Here is a 27,690-nt window from a genome sequence, read left to right on the forward strand (position 1 = left end):
ATGCTGTCATCACAGATCATGCACAGGGGTTCTGGAACCGTAAATGGCTTGAGAGCTTATGCATTGGGGCAGCCAGTAATACCATTAATAGAGATAAGGGTGTACGTTTACACCTTCTCTCTGAAACGGTTGTCTTGGGACACGATGGGCGGTTTCGGGTAGCGCACTCCCGAGCCATTTCCGGTTCTGATGCACAAATGGGAAATACCAATCACATTCCTGGGGAACCATGTGACAAATGCCGTAGACCTGCTATTTAAGGATGTGGCATACAGCAAAATGTACGCTGTTGAGAAAGGAGACTGCCGCCTCCGAAAGCTACAGTTGTTATGGTATATTTTAATTTTTAATATTCTTTAATATCTGTTTTCAGTCATATTTTAATTATTTTTATTTATATTTTTTAAATATTTTAAACTAGTTTTAATCATCTTTTTATTGTAAATACAGTGTGTTTAGTTACAGTATTAAAATATTTTCAAGTACTGGTCTCAAAGGTTGGTGTGAAGTTTAATTATTTAATATGAGTTTTCCCAGCCTCGTAGGCCTATTTAGAGATATGCTGCATTTCTCATCATCAGATTCAGTTGGTGTGCATAGCAGTGAATAAAATGTGCATTTTTGTACACTTTTATTTTAGCCCAAACTTCCCCTTTTTTGCCTTTCATTACACTTGCACAGAGGTTCCCAAACTTTCTCGGTCCGTGGCAATCTTAGTGTCCCAATAATTTTTTCCCGGCACCCCTAACCCCAAAGAAATACCTAACACAGCGGTTTTCGACCTTTTAATATATACCTATATAATAATTTTATTCTTTATATAGAGGTACTAAATAAAGATCAATTATAGATCATCACAAAATCAACAATACTCCAATCCCACTTGCTACTAATGCCAGATTTCTTGATCTGATATTAGGCACTTCCTAGTTCATTTCACAAATATACGTGGTCTCAATTCTAATCTCGATGTCCATTTCCACTTGACAGAATCTCAATTATTGGTTGATTCAACTACTGCTCATCTCAGTTGCCCAAATTATTCACTGTATGATTCCTTTCGCCTCAAAGGTGGTACTTCTGCATATGTTCATTCCAGTATTCCCTGTCAAAGACTTTGTAATTTGGAATCTCCTCTTTTTGATCTTCTCTGGCTTAAAATCTGTCTACCTCATTGTGTCAAATTCATCTGTTGTCTCTACCATTCTCCCAACTATACTAATCACTTAGAGCTCTTTGAAACTCTACTTTCTCCAGTCCAACTTTCCTAACAGTTAGGTAATTTTCCTTGGTGATTTTAACGTTCACAACTCCAGCTGGTTTTCTAGTCACACTGACCCAGCTGGTCGAGATGCTGAAGCTTTTGCAATTACTAACGACCTTGCATAGATTGTTCATTTACCTACAAGAATACCAGACAATCCTAACCATACAGCCAACAGACGTGATATTTTTCTCACAAACAACTAGTCTAAGTACATGATTAAAGTGAGCGGTACTTTAGGCACCTCAGATCACAACTCGGTGATTGTCTCTTCTCCAATGGAGCCTTTATCTCATGGCTATTCTCAACCTTGTATTGTTTGGCATTACAAGAATGCAAAATGGGATGACCTGAAAGATTTCTTTTTCTGGTCGGATTACTGTTTCAAAACTTCTGATGGCAATGCTCAGATCGTGTCAGTGAAACTATTCTTGGAGGAATGGAATCCTTTATTCCACACTCCACTTTAAAATCTCATCTTTATCTAAACCTTAGTTTTCCAACAAATGTGCTAAGGCTGTTCGAGAGAAGAACGTTGCATATCGTAATTGGCTTGTTTCTAATTCTTCAGTTTTATTTTCTACCTACACCAAAGCTCGCAACAATTGTAAAGCAGTTTTTAATCAGTTCAAACTAGAGGTTCAACAAGCTAAGAGTAGAAAATTTGCTTCTTGCCCTAATGGTAGCCGAGCATTCTGGTCTCTTGCCAAAGCTATCGGTCACAACTTTTTCCCATCTCTGCTCCCACCTCTGTCCAAACCAGATGGTTCTGTTGTCACTTCAGCCAAGGATAAAGCTGACCTGCTAGCATCCCATTTTTCTTCCAACTCGTTTATTGATGAACTTGGTAAAACACTTCCCACCATTCCCAACACGATCCATTCAGTGCCTCCTGTGGTCTTCCGTCAAAAGGATTTCAGAAGGATTTTGACGAATCTTGATGCTAAGAAAGCTCCAGGTCCTGACGGTATTTCACCACTTATTCTCAAAACCTGTGCTCCTGAACTCACTCCTATTCTTTGCCGCCTTTTTTCACTTTCTTATTCCAAAGGTGTTTTTCCTTCTGCTTGGAAATTTGCTCATATCCAGCCAGTTCCTAAAAAGGGTGACAAATCCCTCCCATCCAGTTATCATCCCATTGCAATTACTTATACTCTTTCTAAAGTAATGGAGAAATCAATTAACCGCCAACTCTTAAACTACCTAGAAACCTTCCGTCTGATCAACGATCGCCAGTATGGATTCCGTCAGTGTCGATCCACTGGTGATATTCTGGCTATGTTGCCCATTTATGGACTAATTCAATGGAAAGGTTTGGTGAAACACAAGTAGTTGCTCTTGACATCTCAAAGGCTTTTGATCGTGTTTGGCTTAAAGGTCTTTTAAACAGCTTCCATCTTATGGTTTGCCAACTGTTTTTAGTAATTGGTTATCTAGTTTTCTCTCCGATCACTCACTGAGGGTGATGGCTCTCTGTCTTCTAACTACCTCACTAATGCCAGTTTCCCCTAAGATTCAGTTCTCCCCCCCCCTCTTTTCCTCTTGTATATTAATGACCTTCTTCCATTGACTGGAAATCCTATCCATAGTTTTACCGATGATAGCAGATTGCATTCCACTTTCCATTTTGTGAAACTTGCCCTGCTCAATCACCTTCTACTTCTCGAAAATCTGCTACCAATTCCTTAAATGCCGATCTCCTGGTAATTCTCCAGTGGGGCAACGACAACTTAGTTGATTTCAGTCCTTCTAAAACTCAGTCTTGTCTTATATCTTGCAAAAAGGATTCTTCTGTCCCTATGCTTATCTTTGGTGACACTTTGATTTCTAGGCAAAATGATATATCTCTTTTGGGGATTACCCTGACTTCTAATCTCTCTTGGCACAAGCACATTACAAATATTGCTTCCTCTGAATCGAAAAAACTTGGTTTTCTCTTTCGCTCCCAGCATTACTTTTCTTCCAAACAGCTGTTCACTCTGTACTAATCGCAAATCCGCCCTACCATGGAATATTGTTCCCACATCTGGGGTGGTGTCCCCAAAACCTCTCTCTGGCTGCTAGATTCCATTCAGAAGAGGGCAGTTTGGTTAATTAATGATTCATCTTTAATTTAGTCTCTCCATTCGCTGTATCAAATATGTACTGTTTCTGCTGCATGCCTCTTCTACATATATTTCCATGGGCACTGTTCTTCTGAATTGGCTTCTATAATTCCTGCTGTCTCTTTCAAAACAGTCCAAACATGTGCTGCCACCAGCCAACATCCATTTACTGTCCAACTTCAAATTTACAGAACCAACTTTTCATCTTCCTCGTTTATTCATTCAACTGCCGTTTACTGGAACAACCTTCCTTCATATGTATTTCCTGAAAATTACAGTCTACAGAAGTTCAAGTCCAATGTCAACAAATATCTTCTTTTGTCTTCTCAACCTTCAAGCCAAGCACGGTAATAAGTACTACAGTTTCTAATACCTCTCGTGTTTGGGGTTTACATAAAAAAAAAAAAAAAAAAAACCTGTAGCAAAAATGGAAAAAAGGAGTGATCTAACAGACTTCAAACATGGTATGGTATTAGGTGCAAGACGAGCTGGACAAAGCATCTCTGAAACGGCAGTTCTCCTGAACCTTTCACGCACCACAGCTTCAAGGGTGTATCGGGAATGGTGCAACGAACAGAAAACATCCTCTCAATGGCACCCCTGTGGAAGAAAATCGCTTGTTGATGAGAGAGGTCAGAGGAGAATGGCTAGAATTGTGCAAGCAAACAGACAGGCCACAGTGTTGCAGATCATGTCAGAATAGAATCTTGGTGCGTGGAACAAAATATCGCAACGGGCCACTAGTCGCACTTTGTCACGAATGGGCTACAAAAGCTGACGGCCACATCGCATTCCTCTGTTATCAATGAAGCACGCCTCCTGTGGGCACAGCAACACCAGCACTGGACTATCAAGGATTGGAAAACAGTTGCTTGGTCTGACGAGTCAAAGTTCCTTGTGCATCATGTTGATGGAAGGCTCAGAATTTAGCAAAAACAACACGAATCCATGGACCTATCATGTCTGACAACTACTGTGCAAGGTGGTGGGGCAGTATTATGGTGTGGGGAATGTTTTCTTGGCACGCATTAGGTCCATTGATACCCATAGATTCACGTCTGAATGCCACATCGTTGCTGACCAGGTGCATCCGTTCATGTTGACAGTTTATCCTGTCAGATGACTACTTCCAGCAGGATAATGTGCCAGTGCACAAAGCCCGAATCACTATGGAATGGTTCCAGGAACATGACAATTACTTTTCTTTGCTGCAGTGGCCTGCTCAGTCCACGTTTCTCAATCCTATTGAACATCTGTGGGATGAGCTGGAAAGGGCTGTTCGCTGCAGGCCTACACCTCCATTGAATCTCAAGGAACTGCGTGACACACTCATGTGTGCATGGTACTCCATTCCTGCACAACATTTTCAGCATCTTGTTAAATCCATGCCTAGATGAATTTGGGCTGTTTTGAAGGCTAAAGGAGGCTCAACACGCTACCAGGTAGGTGTACCTAATAAAGTGACAGCACAGTGTGTGTGTGTTAATTTTATTATTATTTTCTTTGTTGCCAAATAACAGTCTTTTCAAACATCAACAATATCAATTCCTTTACAAAAAAACTTTTGAAATTGTACGACTTTTTTTTTTTTTTTTTTTGAAAATTCAGCTATGACTTGATGCAAATGCTCTAACTTTTGTCAGTTTGAATTTTCACTGCTTAAGTCATTAAAATTAATTGCCCTTAAAATTTCATTAATATATATGCTTATATTTTAATTAGGCCTTTGATGTTTTATTATAAATATTCCTTTTGATGTAATTATCTGTTTATAGGTTATTACCAAACATATTTATCGATGTTTTTATTTTGACTTGATGCATTATGGACTACCAATGTGCCAGCAAACTACAGCCCAAGTATTCTACACTATTTTCCTTCATTCCCTTAAGTAACTTTAATATAATTGTTGGATTAAAAGGTGAAGTTTATACCTATATTGTAATATAGGTATAAATCATTTCTAATTATATCATTTCTGTACTTTCACCACTACACATGAAATTATAGAAAATCCCTGGTATTTGATTGCATAGAACAGTGGCAAAGACAGTCACTATATGTTTTAATCTTAGCTAACGTATTAATTGTTAAACAATATTAAATTTTAATTTGAATAATAACTCAAATAAATTGAGTTATTATTCCTTAGAGTTATATTTTGGCATTATCCATAACATTTAATCATTATTTACTTGCTTTTAGGTTATGAATTATCAAAATTGGAGAATTCCGTGGGATCGCCAGAAAAACCGCTGTCTGACTTGGGCAAATTGAGTTATCGTAGTTACTGGTCATGGGTTCTTCTGGAAATATTAAGGGACTTCAGAGGTACATTGTCCATTAAGGATTTAAGGTAAAAATAATAATATCTCTAAGCACAGAGACATAGTAATATAAATAAAACCATTGATTATACCACCTTTTCATATACTTTGAGGTTACAATAGATGTTTATTATTACTTCACCCAGCCATAACTGGAAAACCATTTATATTAGAAATATGAAATTTGGAATGGATGCTGTCTAATGCATGCAGAAATGGAAAGTGCAAAATAATAATAATAATAATAATAACAACAATAATATTTCCAAAAACTACCACCACTAGCCAGTTTTTGGAAATAAATTTTATAGTTGTATAGAGTTGTGTATATATATTTGGTGATATTTCACGTCTTTCGGAACTGGTACCTCTCGGGGTGGTAAATTATTATGTAACTGGCATTATTTTAAATTTATATCGGTTTTATTAATTGGATTTAAAGTGCGAAATTATATAAGGGTTTTTCAGCTACTGTTTATGTCTTACCTTTACTCTCCTTTTTCCGTTCGTTTGTTTTATTTTGGGTTATTTTTATGTTAATTTTTGCTCTACAGTTTTTGCTATACTACTGGCTTATGTTTTATTTTATTTATTTAATTCTAAAATTTAAAATATTGGACACACACACACACACACACTGTGCTGTCACTTTATTAGGTACACCTACCTAGTATTGAGCCTCCATTAGCCTTCAAAACAGCCCAAATTCATCTAGGCATGGATTGAACAAGATGCTGAAAATGTTGTGCAGGAATGGAGTACCATGCAGATGTGCACACAGTTCCTTGAGATTCAACGGAGGTGTAGGCCTGCAGCGAACAGCTATATTGTAGTTGAACAGCTATTCTGTAGTTGCACTCTGTACAACTACAGAATACCATTTTACATTAGATGAACTGCTGAGTTGGTAGATTGAGATGTTCAATATGATGACCGTTTGTGTCAACTATATGCTAGATGCACAGTATGGTATAGTCAACTGTTACCTGAAGCATGTTCACAGGGAAAGTTAGTGATATGCCTTGTGATCCTTTTCTTAAAATCAGCCAGAGATTGGATATATCCTTGATATATTTAGCCCCCCAGATATCTCCCATAACCAAAAGTTACAAGGATTGAGATCAGAAGATCAAGATGGCCAGCCAGAAAAAGTTAGAATTGTGTTAAGGTTTAGTTAAGTGTTCTTCACTTTATTGTAACCAGTTCTAGTATGCACAATCCACGATGGTGAATTCCTTCCTGAATTGGAAGAGGTCAGTAGGGAAAGGCCTCAATTTTTTTTACATGCCCAAATGTTCCTATACTCAGAGTAGTGGAAAATGAAAAAGACCTGGGGGATAATTGTGCAGTCAGATAGAAGTTCTCTGAGCAATGCAAACAGGCTGCCAGGTCATGGGGTTTTGTCAATAATATATGAGAATTTTGCTAGCAGGGATGTACTCATAAAAGAAAGGATCTAGCCATCATCAAATATGTCATGTGCAGAGGAGCCCCATCCTGTATAAAAATTGTTTCCAGACAACCGCTTTCCTGAAGAGCAGGAATCATATGATAATAGAAAGGGACACAGTAAGACTTGGCTGTCATGGTACCCTTCTTTGGACCAAGAGTTTGAAACTTCTCTGAGAAAAGCTTTCCATTTATAAAATTTCTGTAAATCCACACCAAATGGTGACATGAAGAGAGGAATTTCATTGACACCTGGAGGTGGTGATCTCCACACCTTACAATTGTAGGGTGTTGACACTGTTACTTAATTGGAAATAAGCCTCATAGAACCACAAGATGTTTCCCCACCACATGTCCCCTTCATCCTTGCCAGAAACTATAGAACACAGTCATTTTACATTGAATCAGTTTGTGTTAGTTTTTGCGCTACTTTCATCTTGTATAGGTAACAATGAATGTTCAAGTGAAGAACTTAATGGACAGTTTACCATCGAATGTTAAGCTGTCATGATACCACTCTAGCGAACAGATGAATGTTCATTTCATTCTGTGGTAACAGTCCTAGCAACAGCAATCTCTTCAACAACAGGGGCCATGACTAGGTGTGAGTGGGTTCCTCTGCCATGAGCTATTGATAAATACCAATATCTGCATTTGATGTCTTGACCAGCACTTCAAATTCATCAAATTTATTTACTATACTCATAGCATTGATATACATGCAGCTGTTCTTACTCTTAGTTATCTTAACACAGCTCATGTATTTACTTGTGATGACTCCCAGCAGTTCTTAAAATACTCAGCACCTTGCTTTCAAGGCTGCTGCTCATTCCAATCGAAGCAGTGTAAGAATCACTTTCACCTCCTGCAGCTATTGTTAATCTATTAGGCTGTATATCCTCTGCAAGCTAACAGTTTTGTAACTCATCTAACACTGCCTCAGTAGTATCAGAAAATATTCTTGCATCCTTTCTATTTGAGTGTTTCCCATCCCTGTAGAAGCAGTCTCTCCTGTTAACAAGCACAGGCTACGCTGAGAAAAATTCTACCCCATGAACCTTGCACAATCTCTCCAGGGCCAAATCGATTGACAAGGCTCTCATCATATACACCCTCCTATCATGTCTGGCCAGAATTGTAGACACTTTCAAATTTAACCCTAACTTGCAAATTTTTTTAAACGTTGCCCTCTACTTGTTAAGCAAGTCTGCAGATCTACTCTTTGTCATTAGTGCCAATGTGTACAAAAATATCACCTTTGTGTCCATAAAAGATGATACTTGCTCTGCAGCATCATCAACTTTTGACCCTGTCAGACATATCCTGGTCCTCTTCTACCTATTGTTTTTACACAATATATTTTCTGTTTCTCTGAGAATAGAGTCACCGACAACAACTAGCCCATGTGGGACCAGCACACCCTGATTTGGGAGTTGCGGCTGTGTTGCCTGATGATCAGTGCAAATTGTGGCATTTATGTGGGCAGCTGAGAACTTGATGGGTCCCAATTTAATTCCTCTGAGGGCATCCATCCTATTCTTCAAGCTGTCATAAAGGTGCTTAACAGCACTGAGTTGGTGCATTATATCCTTATGTTGAGCACACTCAAAGACATTCCTCTTTCGCAATATCCTGTCTCATTCCTGGTATCTCTACAAACATCAAACAAGCCATACATCTCATAAGGCTGTGGTTTGGACAACTGCTCCCCTTGGTAATCTGCAGAGTTACAGCACTCCCACTAGCTTGAACCCTTTGCTTTGCTGTTCTGGAGGCATGATTTCCATTCAAATTTAATATAATTAAAAATAGTTCACTAAATTAATATATCTAATGCATCCTTTATGCTATGAATTTTATGTTATTATTTATATACTACCATGCCACCAACTTTGCGTTATATGTACAGTCGATTCTGGTTGTTTGGGACACATCGGGACTAGTGCATTTTGGCCTGATTAAGCTGCTGCCCCAATTATGCGAAGTTTCACGTAAATAGTTAAAAATACAGTGGATCCCCACTTTATAATTGGTTCACGGTACAATCAAATCACATTATGATGGACTCGCCATAGTAAAGTACCGTTCACTATGCGATATGTAGTAAGTGCCAGTGATTGTGATCACGTTTGTGAATTGAATTTTAATTCTATTAAACAGCAATTCTAATTAGCAAAAATAGGAGGAATATTATCCACAGGCTATAAAAGTAAAGATATATTAAGCACAAATTTACCGTTTTTTTTTTTACCTTACCAATTAAAAAATTAAATGATACTTGAAAATTGGAATAATTAATACATACCATAATATGTACATACTAACTAGTTGACATTTCTGTTCACTGACATTTGTGGGTGGGGGTTAAAATTTAAAACAGGAGAAAGATAAGCAATCAATAACAAAGAACACGGCACACAAATTGCAAGTGAGCACGGAATAACAAGTTATGAAGCTTTAAAAATAGGAATGAAGAGAAGATTCTGAAAATTAATTTTTTATATGCTTGAAAATTTCATGGAAGTGTAAACACATTTCACCATAATAACCCACAGAATTCCCGCTCTCAGTATTATCGTAAATTCATTAAGATCGAGTTTATTATCCGTTTATGATAGATTGCACTAACAGATAAGCGCAGTAAACAGGTGACTTCTAATTGTTTTTATTGTTTATGATTGTGACCTTCAGAAATCCAACTGAACCACGAGATACGGTTGGAGACAATCGTAGGGTAATCTCCAGTGCTGCACTCTCCTGCCCCAATTAAACGGCTTGTTGTCCCAATTAAGCTAAGTAAACCATAGCTATTTTCTTGATTGGGTTCAAATCTTGATTTAAGATTTGTCCCAAATAAATGGCTGCCCCAATTAACCGGTGGCCCAAATGACCGGAATCCACTGTATTAGGCTATACCATTGTGCTTGAAAGTTATAATTTATTTATAATAAGTAACAGAATTATCCAACTAATGCTAAACTAAGTGATTCGAACTTTAGAACTACCTATTTACCGCAAAAAAAATTTTAATTCTCCTACCACTCACTTTTTAACTGTAACAGTGGCAGGAGATTTGAACCATGCAAAGGTTCTACATATATTAAGTAGTAACCGACAAAATATCTAACTAAATTAAAAATAATAAAACAAGTGCAACTGGACTATAAAGCTACTTATACGGTACGATTTAATATGACAATTAGGGTCAATAAATGACAAAATTCTACAAAAACTTATCTTGGAGCTAAAAATTCTTTAACTAATGCATGGATGCCCTCTTGCTGAGACTACACAATTGAGGATGCATAAATTCAAATTAAGGAAAGATGGTTGTAGGATAGATGTGCAAAAGTTTGCTATCAGCCAATGAGTAATTGATTGTTGTGGAAGTGGGTGGTTTGAATAAATTCATGGAAGAACTCAACATATTCTTGGAGGGTATGGATGGATGAGGTTTATAAGGTATGTTCTTGTCTGACGGCACCTGGGATTTCTCCCATCTCCGCGTGTGTTTCACTGTATCGAGGACGGTGCACTGTCAAGCCAGAGACTTGAAAGTGTGTGGGCCGTGTCTATCGGCCCACACACTAAAAAAAAAAAAAAAATATGCATTTGACATTAATGCTTAATGGGATTGCTGTTAGGAAATTGCTGGCTGGGGTTGAATGCTAAAGAGATGTATTAAAGGCCTAATAGGTTCGGCAAAATTTTGATGTTATTAAATTTAGATATGTGAGGCTATACGCCAGATAAAAGCTAATAGTGTTAGTTGTCTTAGAGATTTACACGAAACCGGTAGAATTTAAACGTTGATTAGAATTTGACAGCATTGTTAAGGGGTGTACTCGATCGATTTAGTTAGAGAGGGGGGAAGACTGAAGACTGGGGGAAAAACAGGTAGAAGAATAGGGACGATAGAGTAGGCATCCCCAAAGAGGTTAGTGGAGACAAGCTCCACCAGGCAGGGAGGAGAGGAGACAGAGATCAGTCTCCTCCCTCCCCTGCCTGGGGATAGGGTTTTAAAGGGAACCAGGTTAGAGTACCCAGTTCAGATCGCCAATGGCGTGTTGGCAGCAAAGCCACAGAATGTCTTCGTCGGTGTCATGTCCAAGCAGTGTCGAATCCGGTATGAAGGTCAAGCTGCCCATCCTGCTCCGGGGGTGGGATATGTTAGCTGGCAGTGGGCAACCCACCAGGCGAGGGGGTGGGAGAGACACAAATTTACTCCATTCATAATCTGCATTCTCACTCTACTTGCATTCTTTTTTTTATAATTATATTTTTATATTTTATAATTTTTTTTCCAAGTTTTATATATATATATATATATTTTTTTTTTTTTTTCACTCAACTCATTCATCTTTTTCTCACACACCAGGAGGGGATGCAATGATGTGTAGTGTAAATTTAAATACTAATTAAAACTAGGGTTAGTGTGTGCTTAACTGTAGCATTTATGGTTTGTGTTCTTTTTCTCGCATGCTTACACTTTTATTCATTCTTCTAGCTCTCATCTCATTTATTCAACTCTTACTTTCTGCACTGCACTCTCTGGGCACCCCAACTTACTGTTATTCTTCAGTTGCGGTGCAGGCCTAGCCGCAAGTTTTTTTTTTTTTTTTTTGCAGGCCAGGGGAGAATGCAGTGATAGTGTTTATGTGGTTAGTAAATGTTTGCTAGTACAGTATATAAAGTAATGTAGGTTATTTTTAACTTTGTATTCTTTCGGCCAATTACATTTGCTCTTCCACTCATTCCCATTCACTCTCTCTTTTCCTCATACTAGGTCACTCTTTCTTTCACCAGAACTGCCATTTATTCCCTTTTACCATAATTCCTAGTTTACTCAGTGCCCAGCCTATTCATTCTATCTTTCATTCTCATTCATTCATTCTTCTTTCATTCTACATTGCATCCCCCTTGCTACTAGCTTACTGATATTTTTCAGTTAATCTGCTTCCCTGGCTGCCTGTACATCTCCCTCCCCTACATGGTTACATATTTGGTGTGGTCCCCAGGTTCCTACACATGGCAGGGTAGTCCTGGGGGAGTTTTGTCATGTCAGGTTTCTGTCATTGTGCAGAATACTGCTATCCTAACAGTTTTTAAGTCATCGTCTGGCGTTGTGGGAAACTTGGGCAATTTTACTATTGATTATTGTTTAATTGCTGGGGGACTGAATTGCCATTCTTTGAATTGCTCTGCGCATTTCGAATACTTTCTGTGTGAAAGATGTAAAAGCTTTTTAATTTTGCTCTTCTATGATGAGCAGATGTTCTTCTCCCCTGGGAAGTGGACCGATCTGAGCTATTAGCTCTGTTCTGGGGATGTCATACATTATACATTCATATCGAATGTGTGCCCAGCAGGTGCAGTTTGGGTCATCAGTCAGGCCTAAGGAGGTTAGTTTTGTCTTTAGGGAGCCATGACCTGTCAATATAAATGCTGTAAAAAGTCCAGGGTCATGCCACTTAGGTGGCTTTGGGCTAACCATTGACACCCGTGGCAGAAACCGTTTGGTAACCAGACCTCTGGTTTCCTGCTCCCACTTTGTTTGCTACAGCTCATGGAACTTTGTGGCTATTCTTTTTCTTTCATCATTGAAGGTGTTGGTTGTATCAAGGGCTATCCCCAGAAATTCTGTGGGTATGCCCTTTTTAAATATATAATATAAGCCTCTTTTGGCTACTTCCAGGTAAAGTGGGAGAGTTCCAGCCAGCAACTGTAGTGCAGGTGTGCTTACTGTGCGACATGCTCTGGTAATAGTGAGTAGTATTGTCCTTTGTATCGATTCTAATTTATTCCTATTTCTTACTATGGCCAAGCGGATGAACCACACACCGGCTCCATAGGTGATAACAGGTAGGAACATTGCACGGTATATGATTGCCAGGGTCTTTCTTTTGAGTCCCCAGTCTGCTCGACTGATCCTGGCAATCATACCTGTATAATTTCTCACTTTCTTCGCCAAGTAGCTCAAATGGGGGTAAAGGTTTACGGGAGTTTTTTTTGTTGTTTTTTTTCTGATGCTTTATAAGCTTGCTTTCTTGCATCATTTGCTAATACTTATTCCAGAGCTAGGGGCCATAAATTCACATTATAGGGGAAGAGGTTTAGACTAGATTATATTCTAGTAGTCTTTCTAGATTGTAGAAAGTTTTATTTTAGCTTGCAAGTTGTTGATTAGTGGAACAAGTTACCTCCGTGACAATTTGAAGAAATTCAAAGCAAACTGGATAGTTACCTATATTAGGAGGGAAGCACATAATTTGTATTTTCTTAACTTTTTTTCTTTTCTTTTTTTTTTTTTTTTTGCAATTGTCACAAAAGCCTGTGGCTTTCAGCCATTTTAAATTCACTGCAGGACAGGATGAAGGCCTTTCAGTTCCTTCTGTTTTGTGCAATGGCCATCCATTTACTACCCACAAACTCATGAATTTCATCTGGCAATCTCAGTTGTTGTCTTCCAGGTTTTCTTCTAGCTTCTCTTGGGTACCATTCTGTTATTTTCTTAGTCCATCTGTCATCATGTCTTTGAGCTATATGTCCTGCCCAAGACCATTTTAGTTCTTTAGTTTTGATAAGAATGTCATTTACATTCTTACTGTAGGTTTGCTGCCTAATTCATGTGTTTCTCTTCTTATCTAACAGTCTGATTCCCAATATAATTCGTTCCATTCTTCTCTGGGTAGTTCTCAGCTTCTCTTCCATTCTTTTGGTGGGTGCCCAAGTTTCACTTCCATAAGTCATGGTGGGGAGTATATACATTGCTTCATTATTTTACGTTTCAGACAAAATTGTGGATATTGTTCCTCAATATGTGACTATATTTCCTGAATGCTATCCATCCAAAATTTATTCTGCTCTTGACTTCCAGCCATTTATCATTATTACAGCTAATTACTTGTCCCAGATAAGTATATGACTCCACCTTTTCAATTACTGCTCCTTCAATGATTATATCCCTTTCTGTGGCATACTTGTTCATCATTACTTTTGTTTTAGCCATGTTCATCTTTAGTCCAAAATCCTTTCTAACTCTACATAACTGATTAACATTTTCCTCTAATTCTTTGGGATCATTGCTTATGACCACAATGTCATCTGAAAATCGTAAATGTTTTAGGTACTCTCCATTCACATTGACTCCTTTCTGCAATCAGTCTAATCTTCTGAAAGCTTCCTCAAGGGCAGCAATAAACAGCTTCAGAGATATTGTGTCTCCTTGTCAAACTGCTTTCTCAATTTTAAATTTGCTACTGTCTTTGTCTAGTCTAATAAAGGAGGTAGCGTTCTCATATATTTTCTTCAAAATCATAATATATGGGATATATATGTCTTGTCTTTCTAATGCCCGAAACATTGCCTTATGCTGTATTGAGTCAAATGCCTTTTCATAATTCACAAATGCCAGGCATAACGGTGTTTTATATTCATTTGCTTTCTCCATTGGCAGTGATATTACATGAAGGTGATCCATAGTTGAGAATCCTGACCTAAAGCAAGCTTCCTCTTTCAGTTGATTCAGTTGGCTGTGATATTACATGAAGGTGATCCATAGTTGAGAATCCTGACCTAAAGCAAGCTTGCTCTTTCAGTTGATTCTCATCAAGTATTTTTTCTAATCTGTTAGTAATGACACTTGTGAACAACTTGTAGATGTGAGATAACAAGCTAATTGGTCTGTAATTTCCAATTTCTGATTTATCTCCTTTCTTATGCAGCAAAACTATGATTGCATTATTCCACCCTTTAAGTGGCACATATTTTCTAATGCATTTTGTGAAGGGTCTTGCTAGTTTTTGTATCATGTCTCTTCCTCCCAATTTTAACAACTCTACAGTAACTTCATTTTTTTCCCGGGCTTTCTGATTCTTCATTTTCTTCAAAACATATTTTACCTCATCACGAAGGATATCGGGTATGTCATAAAAAAATAAAATAAATACACTGCAGCCATTATCAAACCACTGCAGGATGGAAGGCTCCTCAACAATTCATGCTGAGGGAAATGGACCATAATCTGTCACGTTGGTCCGTGCGGGTTGGCAGATCGACCATATTTAGCAGTCAGGGACTTGAACCCCTGTCTACTCAAAGAGCGTGTGCTACTGCACCCCCACTCCTGACTACTCGGCTACGGAGGTCTCCGAGTATGTCATATGTGTTACTAATTTGCGATCCATCTTCCCCACTGCTTGCATAATTCCCTCGCTCCTTGTATAATTCTCTACAGTAGTCTTCTGCTATTTGAATTATGCCTCCTCTGCTATTTATAAATACACCATAGCTATTCTTCAGTTTCAATATCATTTTTCTTTCGGTTTTACTGCTCATTTAAGTTGCTGATTTAAGTCCTTTGCTTTCCCTTAATGCTTGTTCTACTTTTCTTGTGTTAAATCTTCATATGTCCTCTCTGAGTCTCTTTCTAATGGCTTTGCATAACTCAGTATACTCAGTTTTGTCCTTGTCAGTGTTTATCTTGCTCTTCATTTGTCATCTTCGGTTCATCATGACAAGTGTTTCTTGACTAATTTTTTCTTCTTTGGATATATTTTACCTATAGGTTTCTTGGGCTTTATCACTTTCAGAAAGTTGTAATATTCCTCGTCGATATCTTGGTCCTGAGCAGTCTGCAGAAGCTCAAACTTGTTAAGTTCCAGTACGTACTGCTTTTTCTCCTCTTCTGTTATCTCAAAGACCTTCGTATTATTTACATGAGTCAGTTTTTTTCCTTTCTTTTCTTACATCTATATCAAGTGTGCATCTTACCATTCTGGGATCACTTCCAACATTTACCTTGTTCAGGACGGTAACATCATTCACAATATATCTTCTGTTAGTGAGGATGAAGTCGATTTCATTAGTTGTTAATCCATTTGGGTTCTTCCATGGCCACTTTCTGTTCACCCTTTTCTTGAAAAAAGTCTTCATTACTGACAATCTTTGAGATTCTGCAAATTCCACAAGTCTTTCACATCTTTTATTTCTTTCACCAATTCCAAAATTTCCTATAGTTCCCTTTTCTGCACTATTTTGTCTTTTTCCAACCTTAGCATTGAAGTCCCCCATAATGATAGTGTTGTGGGTTTTCTGCTCATCTATAAGACTCTCAATTTCGGTGTACATTTCTTCAACCTCTTCATCATCATGGCTGGGAGTTGGTGCATAAATCATTATAACCTTTAGTTTGTATCTTTTAGAAATCCTGAGTAGTAGCCTTGACACCCTTGGTGATGTACTTTTGAATTCCAAAATGTTGTTTTTTATATCTTTATGGACCAGAAAGCCAACTCCATCTTCGCTCCTTTCACTGTTTCCATTGTGTACAGCAGATTTTATCTTGATAAACCTATAAGTGATTCATTTCTTCTTGTTTCAGCCAGACCGATGATATTCCAATTCACATTTTCTAATTCCTTTTCCAGCTCTAATATTCTGTCTTCACCGATAAGCGATCTTACGTTGTAACATGCCAAGTTCAGTTTCCGTGCATGGCAGCCTGGTCGTACCCAGAGATTCTTAGCACCCTCTGCTTCCACTCTGATCCTCTCGCTGCCCTAAGAGAGGGAGTGAAAGCCGCTGGGGACTGAGGGCCATTTGTTTTATCGTGTTGTCATGTGCTGGAGGGTTTGGTCTTTTCCTCTTCACGCTGACCAGCCTTCTTGAAAAGAACCACTCTACACGTTCATTGCCACCTAAGTGACATAACAGAGCTTACCATCGAGAAGGTGTGCATGGGAGGATTTTAGGGAGGCAGGCCAATCAGACTTCTCCTAAATCTTCTAAAGTAGAAAGATATTGGATCCATCTGTGTTTTAGACTGATGGATCCAATATCTTTCTACTTTTGGATCCATCCAATATTTAGATGGATCCAAAAGTAGGTAAATAGCATTACTATTAGCCATATTAGAGGGGGAACAGGCTAATAGTAATACTATTTACCTACTTTTCTCATAGAACTGCCTTTCTGTAATGGTGATATGTTTTGATACTTCTCCAATCCAAAGGACGTTCTCCCTAGTACAGTGATACCCTCCTAATTAATGTTAGTGCACTCTCTCTCTCTGGCTGCCACAATCAAAATTACTGTTATGTGCCATCAACTCTGGGTTCCTTATTTAACTTTAGGCGTGAAAGTATTTGTATTAAACAGAAATTTTATGTATCAGCCTCTTCTTTCCACAAAGCATCTTTCTTCAATGATGATCAATGCAAACTACCTATTCAGTTCATCAATAGTGTCAGCTCAGTTACCTAAGACTCAGTTACCTAAGGTGTGGGAAACTCAGTTACCTAAGGTGTGGGAAACTCAGTTTCCCACACCTTAGCCGACCAGGCTAGCCGAGTGGGTAAAGTACCTGCCCGGCAACCCAAAGGTCGCGGGTTCGATTCCCGCCTCGGGCTTGGATCAAAGTACTGCAAAAACCTTGGGAGGTACAATATGGCCACAGAAGCCGATGCGCCAACAACTACCAAATCAAAAATCAAAAAAATCCCACACCTTAGGTAACTGCACTCATTGCACAAAGGTCCAGTTTGATTCACTTTCTTTTTTTTTTTTTTTTTTTTGTATTTTTTAAACAGTGGCAGATTACGCATTTTAGGGGCCCTAGGTGCAAACAATGTTTGGGGTCCCCACCTAAAATTTTAAAATATTGAAATTTAGATAAATAAATGCAAGGCACGAATTTTTATTTAAACTTTTTATTTCTATAATAAGAAAAATAGAACAAAAATTATAAGTAAACATAAGTATTTAACTATAAGTATTGAATAACTGATAGATTGATTAATAAAGCAAAATATATATAAAAAGTAATTATCTTTACAATGGTACTTTTCTGGTTTTTGAAGCAGCAAATTTATCAATAACATTTTCATAATCCAATTGTTGGGCAATGTCGTTTTCAATAAACATTACTTGATAAATTATTTAAATGGCTCTGTCTAAGGCTGTTACTTAAATAATTTTTGGTATGCTTGAGAATGGAAAAAGATCATTCTCTACTTGAGTTGCAAATGGTCAATGTCAGAAATATTTTTAAAATTGTCTCAACATTCGGAAAAGTCGACTTCAGGCCATCAATTAATGCTTTGTACATCTTGAATGGTAAATTAATATTTTCTTCTTTGATATATACTTTAAATAACGATGGGCTTCATCTTAAAAATAGCATACATCAATATCATTCCTATATTTGCTGGATATACATTCGCTTAGTTCATTAGCATTAATAAAGGCATAGGATGCAAGAAAGCAAGCTTATGCAGCATCAGCCACAAAAAATCAACAAAAAAAACTCCAATTTCATCCCTCCATTTGTTCCAAATACCTGTCCAGCTCAGCCTTAAATTTATTTAGGCTATTAGTTTCCACAACAAAAAATGGAAGCCTGTTCCACCAATCAACTACCCGCTGGCTAAAGGCAAATTTCTACACATCTATCTACAACTATCTTTCCTCAATTTGAAACTGTGCCCCCCCCTCAGGTTCTTAGTCTGAACAAGAGGAAGAATCCCATCAGTATTCAGCTTGCTCATCCCATTCAAGGCCTTATACATCGCAATCAGATCACTTTGCAGGTGCCTACTCTCCAGGCACTGCAATTTGCAGAACTTAAGCCTTTATTTGTAAGAGCACCCCTTTGTTCCCCTCACCAACCCCTCTTGTTGCCCTTCTTTGTACTCGTTCTAGCAAATCTACATCCTTCCTAAAATGAGACCTCAAGACCTGTACACAGTACTCTAGGTGTGGCCTGACCATTGCCTTGTATAACGGGATAATCACCTCCCTGTCCCTCCTAGCAAAATTCCTATATATCATTGACAAGACTCCATGACCTGCCCTGGCAGCCTGTCTGCAGCGAACTTCATATTTGACTGCACAATTACCCCCAGGTCTTTTTCACTTTCCACTTCCCTGAGTGTAGTACCATAGAGTTGGTATGTTTCTCTTCGGTTATCGCTACCCATATGTAGTACTTAGCATTTGTCAATGTTAAACTTCAGTTGCCACTTCTCAGCCCATTTTCCCAACTTATCTAGATCCAGTTTGAGTAGCATACTGTCTTTACTGTCGTTAACAACTCTGCCAATCTTTGTATCATCTGCAAACTTGGACATTAAATCTGATATACCTTCATCAATATCATTGATAAATATACAAAATAACAATGAGCCCAACACAGAACACTGGGGAACTCCACTAACAACATTTGTCCACCAAGAGCAGCACCCATTGATTACCACCTTCTGTCTTCTCCCACTCAACCATCCTTTTATCCATTGTAGCAACTTACCCTTAATACCATTCTGCTCCAATTTGTACAGTAGTCTTCCCTGCACAACAGTGTCAAAAGCTTTCCTGAAATAAAATTAAAGTAAACCCTCATTAAACCAGACTAAAAGCTGCTGAAAGGTGTCCGTTTTAATGAAAGTCTGGATTATATGAAATACGCTTTGTAATGTGGTTAAAGCTTATTTAAACAACATAATACACGTGGATAACAGTAAAAACATGTTTATTTTACATTAAAAATATGTATGTTCATAGTCAAAAATATGTAGTAAATATATGTATATATGTACATACTGTATTTACATTGAAAATACATAATGTCCCTAATCACTTAGAACAAGATTGCACTGGTTTATCTTCACTTACATCACTTGCTACATTTACTGGTTTAAAAAAATTACTTATCTTTTTTTGTTATTGTTTGCAGTTTATTTCCTTTACTACCAATTCATGTAGGCATCTTAAGTGTTCATAATAGGCAGATACGTTTTCATTTGTTGATTGTTCAACATACTGAATTACGAAGTTCAAGTGGTCTTTCACTTCTTTTACCTTAATTTTTTGCTGAGAATTTTTGCTCACTTCATCTTCCTCGTCTGAACTTTCTGCTCCTCTCATTACACTATCTGCGATCTCCTCTTCGGTCATGATGTGGTAGCCAGGATCATCTTCATCTATCCATGATTCTATCTCCTCTAAGGACACAGCTTTTTCCCCTCCTCATTGTAGAGTCTCGTGAAAGTCTTCTGTCTCACAACCATCTGTTTCTGGATTAGCCTCTTTATCTAAGAAAAGTTTTTTTTCCATGAATTCACCACAAAGTTTTTGAATTGAATTCTTTTGCAGCATCAGCAAAGTTGTAAATCATAGATCTTACGTTGTATGACTTTAAATTTTTCAATGTCCGTTAGCATTAGCATTAATAGAGGCATTTGATGCAAGAAAGCAAGCTTATGCAGCATCAGCCAAAAAAAAAAAAAAAAACCCACTCCACTTCACCCCTCTGTTCGTTCAAAATACCTGTCCAGCTGAGCCTTAAACTTATTTAGGCTATCAACCTCCACCACAAGGGATGGAAGTCTGTTCCACCAACCAACCACCCGCTGGCTAAAGGCAAATTGCCGCACGTCTATCCTACATCTGTCTTTCCTCAATTTGAATTTATGCCCTCTCAGGTGATTTTTCTGAGCTAGAGAAAGAATCCCATCAGCATTGAGCATGCTTAAACCATTCAAGGCTTTATACACCTCTATCAGATCACCTCGCTGGTGCCTAGTCTCCAGACACTGTAATTTGCAAAACTTAAGCCTTTCTTCGTAAGAGCACCCCTTTGTTCCATTCACTAATCTTGTTGCCCTTCTCTGTACTCTTTCCAGCAGCTCTACATCCTTCTTGAAATGAGGCCGCCAGACCTGTATACAGTACTCTAGGTGTGGTCTGACCATTGCCTTATACAAAGGAATAATCACCTCTTTATCCCTGTTAGAAAAATTCCTATATATCATTGACAATACACCATGAGCTACTCTTGCAGAGCCCATCTGCACTGCCCAGAGAACTTCATATCTGCCTGCACAACCACCCCCAAGTCCCTTTCATTCTCTACCACTGTCAGTGTAGTACCACAGAGTTGATACGTTGCTCTGGGTTTGCTGTTTCCCATGTGTAGTACTTTACATTTGTCAATGTTAAACTTCATTTGCCACCTCTCAGCCCATCTGCTCAACCTTTCCAGATCCTGTTGCAGCAGCATAGTGTCAGTAGTGTCCTTGACAACCCTGCCAACCTTTGTATCGTCTGCAAACTTGGACATTAAGCTTGATATACCATCATCAATATCATTTATAAATACAGAAAACAATAATGGACCCAACACTGAGCCCTGAGGGACTCCACTAATAACATTAGTCCACGATGAGCAGTGTCCATTGATTACCACTCTCTGTCTTCTCCCCCTCAACCACCCCTTTATCCATAGCAGCAATTTGCCTCCAATGTCACACTATATAATATCAAAGTTATTCCCTGCATCCAGTTCTTTTGTGACTGCATCATAGTATCCAATCAAGTTGGTCAGGCAAGACTTCCCCTTAACAAAACCATGCTGTGTCTGAGCTATAACTAAAGTCTTGTCTAAATGATCCTGCAGTGCTTCTTTAACCAGTGCCTCCATTAATTTTCCTGGAACAGAAGTTAAGCTCACAGGTCTATAATTACTTGTGTCAGCCTTTGATCCTCCTTTGTGAATTGGGGTCACATTTGCACATTTCCAGTCTATGGGTACCTCCCCTGAGTCCAAGGAAGCTCTCATAATTATGGCTAAGTGTTTGCTTACTTCCTTTGCTGCCTCCTTTAATGTAACTGGATAGATCCCATCCACCCCGGGTGCCTTTCTTGTGTTTATCTTCAACAGTTTCTCCTCCACTTTACTCCCAGTTATTTCAAGATTTTGTAGCTTACTGCTAGAGTTGAATACACCTCTGGCATTCCCCTTGCTGAATAACTCCTCATGTGTGAATGTCGATGCAAAATATTCATTTAGTTTGTTAGCTACCTGAGCAGGATCATCAACAATTGACCCATCAATATCAAGTGGACCAATCTGATTCATCCCCTTCCTTCTAGAGTTTACATAAGTAAAGAACTCTTTGCTGTTTTTCTTTCCATCCCTTGCCAAGGATTTCTCGTAATCTACCTTCGCCTGCCTAACCTCCTTTGTAACTTGGTTGCATATCAACTTGTATCTATCATAGGCTTCTGTGTCATGTGTTAATTTGTAAGTATCCCATGCATTTTTCTTCTCTGCCATATGCCTCATTAGTTCATCTGACATCCATTTAGGCCTAAACCTTGAACAATATTTCTTAGTTGGTATGTAAAGCCTAGTAGCTTCCAAGATAAGTTCTTTGAATGCTTCCCATTTTGAATTTGCTGTTGGTAACATCATCAGTTGGTCCCACTGTATAGAATTTAAATACTGTCTCAGTCCATCGTAGTCGCCTTTACGGAAGCAATAACCCTTCCCTTTACCCCTATTGGTAGTTACCTCTTTGAGTAAATCCCACTTCAGCACACTGTGATCACTGCCACCTAGTGGTTCATTTATCTGCAGATTCTTAATGCATGAAGAATCACTGCTGATAATCAAATCAAGAGTATTACTCCCTCTAGTTGCCTCCCGAACATGCTGATGTAGAAAACAATCATCCAATAAATCCATAAAAGCCCTGCTAGTGCATGAGTAACCAGCCCCCAAATTCCAGTCAATATCTGGGAAATTAAAATCTCCCATTATAAGACTCTCTGATTTACTGGCCCACTCTATTTCCCTGTACAGTTCCTTATTATACTCATCAGAGTCATTAGGCCTATAGCACACTCCTACTCTCAATTTTGATCTCCCAATGCTTATGTCACACCAAACTGACTCAACACTGCCCTGTCCAGCGATGTCTACTGGCTTAACTTCCTTGGTTTTTATGTGTTTCTTAACTAATAGCATAACCCCTCCCCCCCTTCCTATCCTGTCTATCCTTTCTGTAGACGTTGTACTCCCCAAATTGCAGTTCTGCATCCCTTATATCTGTGTGACACCACGTCTCTGATATCCCAACAATATCTGCCTTTGATGTTTTGAGCAATACCTCAAATTCATCAAATTTATTTAATAAACTCCTAGCATTGGTGTACACACAAGTATACCTGCACCTGTTTCTATTCTTAGCTACCCTAACACAACCCATGTGTTTACTTGTACTGCAATGGCTCCCAGGAGTCTCTGAAATACCATGCATCTTGTTTTTCAGGCTTCTGCTCATTCTAATAGAAGCAGTGCAAGAATCTCTTTCACCTCTGCCAGTGGCTACTGTCAATCTATTAGTCCTTGTATCCCCCTAATCTAGCAGTTTTCCGACCCATCTAACACTGCCTCGATAGCATCAGCAAACATTCTTGCACCCTTTCTATTTAAGTGTATCCCATCCCTGTAGAAGCAGTCTCTCCTGTTAACAAGTGCAGACCAGGCTGAAAAAAATTCTACCCCTTGAGCCTTGCACAATCTTTCCAGGGCCGAATTGATCGACAAGGCTCTCATCATATACTCCCTCCTATCGTGTCTGGGCAGAATTGCAGACACTTTCAAATTCAACCCTAATTCTCGGCTTTTGTTCAGCAGTGACCTGTACTTGTTAAGTAATTCTGCCGGTCTCCTACTCTTAATATTATTAGTGCCAACGTGTACAACTATATCACCTTTTGTGCCCTTAAAAGATGATATTCGCTCTACAACATCATCAACCTTTGCCCCTGGCAGACATACCCTGGTCCTGTTCCACCTATCTTTTTTACAAAGCATGTTCCCCGTTTCCCTGACAATAGAATCATGCGTTGTTGTCCTCTTCTGTCTTCTTCACCAACTAGTGGTTCCTCGACTTCTAGGACTTCACTCAAAAACTTCTTTCTGTAGAGCCACTTTGCTGTGTAGATCACCCCCTTGGTCCCTAGGCTGGAAAACAGATGTCATGTTTGGTGGTAGGAACACGTATTTAATCTCCTTATCTCGATTGATGAGTTTGTCAATATTAGGGTGGGTTGGTGTGTTATCTAGCAAAACCAAGGCCTTTACTTCGTCTTCTGGGATTTTCAAATCTTCGATTTGATGTCTTCTGATTTCTGGCACAGCTTTCTCATGGAACCAATCCATTGTTATTTCCGTGGTAAACCATGCATTGCAGGAATTGTAGTAGTGTACTGGTAGATCGTCCATTACTACAATGTTTTTTAGGGCATGTGGTTTTTTGCTTTTCCCAACGATGACAGTTTTCAACATATGGCTTCCATCGGCATTTGCACACAGCAATGCTGAAACACATTCCTTGCTTATTTTTCTTCCAGGCATGGTTTTCTCAGTCTTTGACTCTTGCGTGTTTTCAGGCAGAGCTCTTCAAAACAGTCTTGTCTCATCAAAGTGGTACACCTGGTTCAATTGATAACCCTCCTTTTGAATAAAATCATTCAAGTTTCTTGAAAGGCTCAACAGCTTAAAAATCAGCACTAAGAATTTCCCCACACATTTTCTAGTTTGAAATGTTATGTCGTCTTCTAAATCTAAAATTGATTTTTAGAGCTAGCTGAGCTAGCTTTAAATTGTTCAATTCCTAACTGTTTAGCCACTCTTTCCACTGCCGCTTGAATTTCAATTCCTCGCACAGCCAAACCAGACGAACGAAGTTGGGAAAACCATTTGTACACAGCATCATCTAGTGCTTTATCAGTAGGCATCTGCATTCATTTAACTTTACCTTTTTTCTTTCTCCACGTTAAACTTGAGAACAAAATTACGAATTTCACTTTTTTTCTTTTTAATGTCCGACACGGTTTGTTTTGCGATGCTGTACTCAAGACAGATGCTGGACACTGAAGCTCCTTTTTCAAGTTTTTCTATAACCGATAGTTTATCGTGAAAAGAAAGCGTTTTATGCTTACACTTCTGTCCTACACTAGGCTTACTTAAAGACAATGTTTAACTGCACAGCACAATCAACAAAAATAGAAGCATGTAACTGCGGAGCGAACGACAAACAACTGTCTGAACCACAGCCGGAAACCAGGTTGTTTTTTGCAGCCGGAGTGACCACGGACCAATGACCTTGAACACAATACCTATGACCATTGTGCCGATCGTCATTTGATTTTTACACTTATAATTTTTTTTAGAGCTGTCTGGATTAAGCGACGTATGGATTACCGGGGTTCGGATTAATGAGGGTTTACTGTATATGATATCAAAATTATTTTTGGCATTCAGTTCCTTTGTGACCACATCATAGTATCCAATGAGATTGTCTGACAAGACCTCCCTTTAACAAACCCATGCTGTGTCTTAACTATTACTGCAGTCTTGTCTAGATGATCCTGCAATGCTTCTTTAACCAGTGATTCCATTATTTTTCCCAGATACACAAGTTAAACTAACAGGTCTGTAGTTACTTGTGTCACCTTTTGAACCCCCTTTGTGAATTGGTGATAAGTTTGCACCTCCAGTCCATGGGGACCTCCCCAAGGAAGCTCTCATAAGTATGGCTAAGGGTTTGCTTACTTCCTTTGCTGCCTCCTTTAATATAACTGGATAGATCCCGTCCACCCCAGGTGCCTTCCTTACGTTTAATTCCAATTTCTCCTCCACTTTGCTCCCATGCATTCTTCTTCTCTGCCACAAGCCTCATTAATTCATCTGATCTATTTTGGTCTAAGGGCGCCTCCGTAGCTAGCCAGGTGGGAAGGAGCAGTAGTGCGTATCACATGCTTCTTGATTAGACCGGGGTTCGAGCCCATCACCACCAAATACGGAAGATGCAGAAAGGTCAGTTAATGACCACCGCATATCTCGGAGCAATATGACCTTAGATGCTAATGCTCCTAAAAACCAAAAGAACAACAACAACAATTTGGGTCTAAACCTTTGAACAGTATTTCTTAGTTGGAATGAAAAGCCTAGTGCCCTCCATAATTAAGTCCCTGAAGACTTCCCATTTAGAATTCAACATTGGTAACATCATCAGTTGATCCCACTGTACAGAATTTAAAAATTGTCTGAGACCACTGTAGTCACCTTTACGAAAGCAAAAGCCGGGCTTATTATTGTACAGGCGTATGAGGCATATGCCTCATACGCCTGTACAATAATCCGCTACTGCTTAAATGAAAAACTTCCTGCCCTCCATTCTTTGCTCTGTTAGTGCTTTATCATACTCATCGTTTACTGCCTTGACATTTTGCTGTAAAACTGTTACAAATCGAATTGTAGCTTTTATGAGCTTCAGTACTTTTCATCTCTCTATTAATTTCCCATGCCATTGTTTTCTGCTCTATTAGACTGGCCAGCTTTATATTCGTCCATCTCATTGATCATCTATATTCATCCAAGTCTATTGGGGGGGGTATGCCCATACTTTGAAAATTGCCTTTCAGTTTTGGTTGATGGCTGAAGTGATGGGGTAGTCCAAAATATTCCTGTGTTACATTCTACTGGTAATAGCAGAGGTCCAATTATGTGTGGCCTTTGTTGTTGGAGTCTTTTTTTTTTTATGTAAGAATAAAACATTTTCCCTATATGTCATTATATTTCCATTGTCATATTGTAATAAAAAAAATTCTGTGTGAAAAAGTAAAGAGCATTGCTCTTTAATTTTTTCAGATTTTACCTTTATATTGATTAAAATGGAAAGCTTCTTGTTTTGAATTCTGCTTTAATATTAAAAACTACACAAATCTTTCAAAATTTGTGTGTTATCTAAGGTGTTTAATTATACAGATTAATACATTAAAGCAGCATATTTCTCATTAAATGTTATTAATTTGGTAATTTACATAATAACAAAGTATGTTAACATTTCCATTTCAAGATGCAGCACTAGCTACACGTTTAATTATTCATTGTGTCCCACATGTGTAAAATGTTTGGTGATGACTGATTTACTTCTCAGAGTTCTTTGATATGTAAATATAAATAAAATAAATATAAATATAATAAAAAATGCGGCTTGTTTCCTAACAACTTTTTCTGTTTGTTTACAGTCAAATGACCAGTATTACACAAAATGACATTATTACTACACTCCAGAGTCTCAATATGGTTAAGTATTGGAAAGGCCAACATGTCATATGTGTAACACCTAAACTGGTGGAAGAGCACCTACGTAGTTCCCAATACAAAAAACCACGGCTTACAGTTGATACATCCTGTCTCAGGTGGAATCCTCCTAAAAAACAGTTAAAAGTGGGGAAGAAATAAAATGATAATTTGTGCATTTAGGACTTACAGATATATCAAGAAATGAATAGTTGTATTCTGTCACAAAGTACACTTCTTTCAGGTGAAGAACTTGTGATCATCCAAATGTTTTTGGATATTCTTGTTCTTTAAAGATGAGATATGTAAAATGTATTTTGTATTGCTATTATCAAAGAGTAAAAAACTGATGGGGGAAAAAAAAGTACTGGTGTTCACCAAAAATACCATTATATTATTTTTGTCATTCTCTCTCTCTCTCTCTCCCCCCCCACCCACATATACACACCTTGTTGTTGATCAGTTAAATATCTTTATGATCACTTTTAATATTTCTTTTGTGTATCCACACATAAAAGAAATATTAAAAGATCATTAAAATTTGAACATATCTAAATACATTTGCCCATCCAGGTCCCTTGAACCATTTATGATGAAATGCTGTCTGTGGTT

At 38.3% G+C, this 27,690-nt stretch overlaps 1 protein-coding gene across 3 annotated transcripts in view; it reads left to right on the forward strand.

Annotated features, from left to right (window-relative positions):
- The window catches only part of mof (males absent on the first), a 220,151-nt gene extending 192,739 nt beyond the window's left edge, over nt 1-27,412 (forward strand). Inside the window, exons 8-9 of one of the 3 annotated variants that reach the window (XM_090368765.1) lie at nt 5,575-5,725; nt 27,024-27,412. In XM_090368765.1, coding sequence (XP_090224891.1) covers nt 5,575-5,725; nt 27,024-27,240 — 368 coding nt within the window. In that variant the 3' untranslated portion in view covers nt 27,241-27,412. The remainder of the gene's footprint in view (nt 1-5,574; nt 5,726-27,023) is intronic. The other 2 variants (XM_090368764.1, XM_090368766.1) reach the window with 2 other exon arrangements.
- Nucleotides 27,413-27,690: the final 278 nt, after the last annotated feature.

Source organism: Mastigoproctus giganteus, chromosome 2 (assembly GCF_048544385.1).
Source record: "Mastigoproctus giganteus isolate SK-2022 chromosome 2, ASM4854438v1, whole genome shotgun sequence".
Lineage (NCBI taxonomy): Eukaryota > Metazoa > Arthropoda > Arachnida > Uropygi > Thelyphonidae > Mastigoproctus > Mastigoproctus giganteus.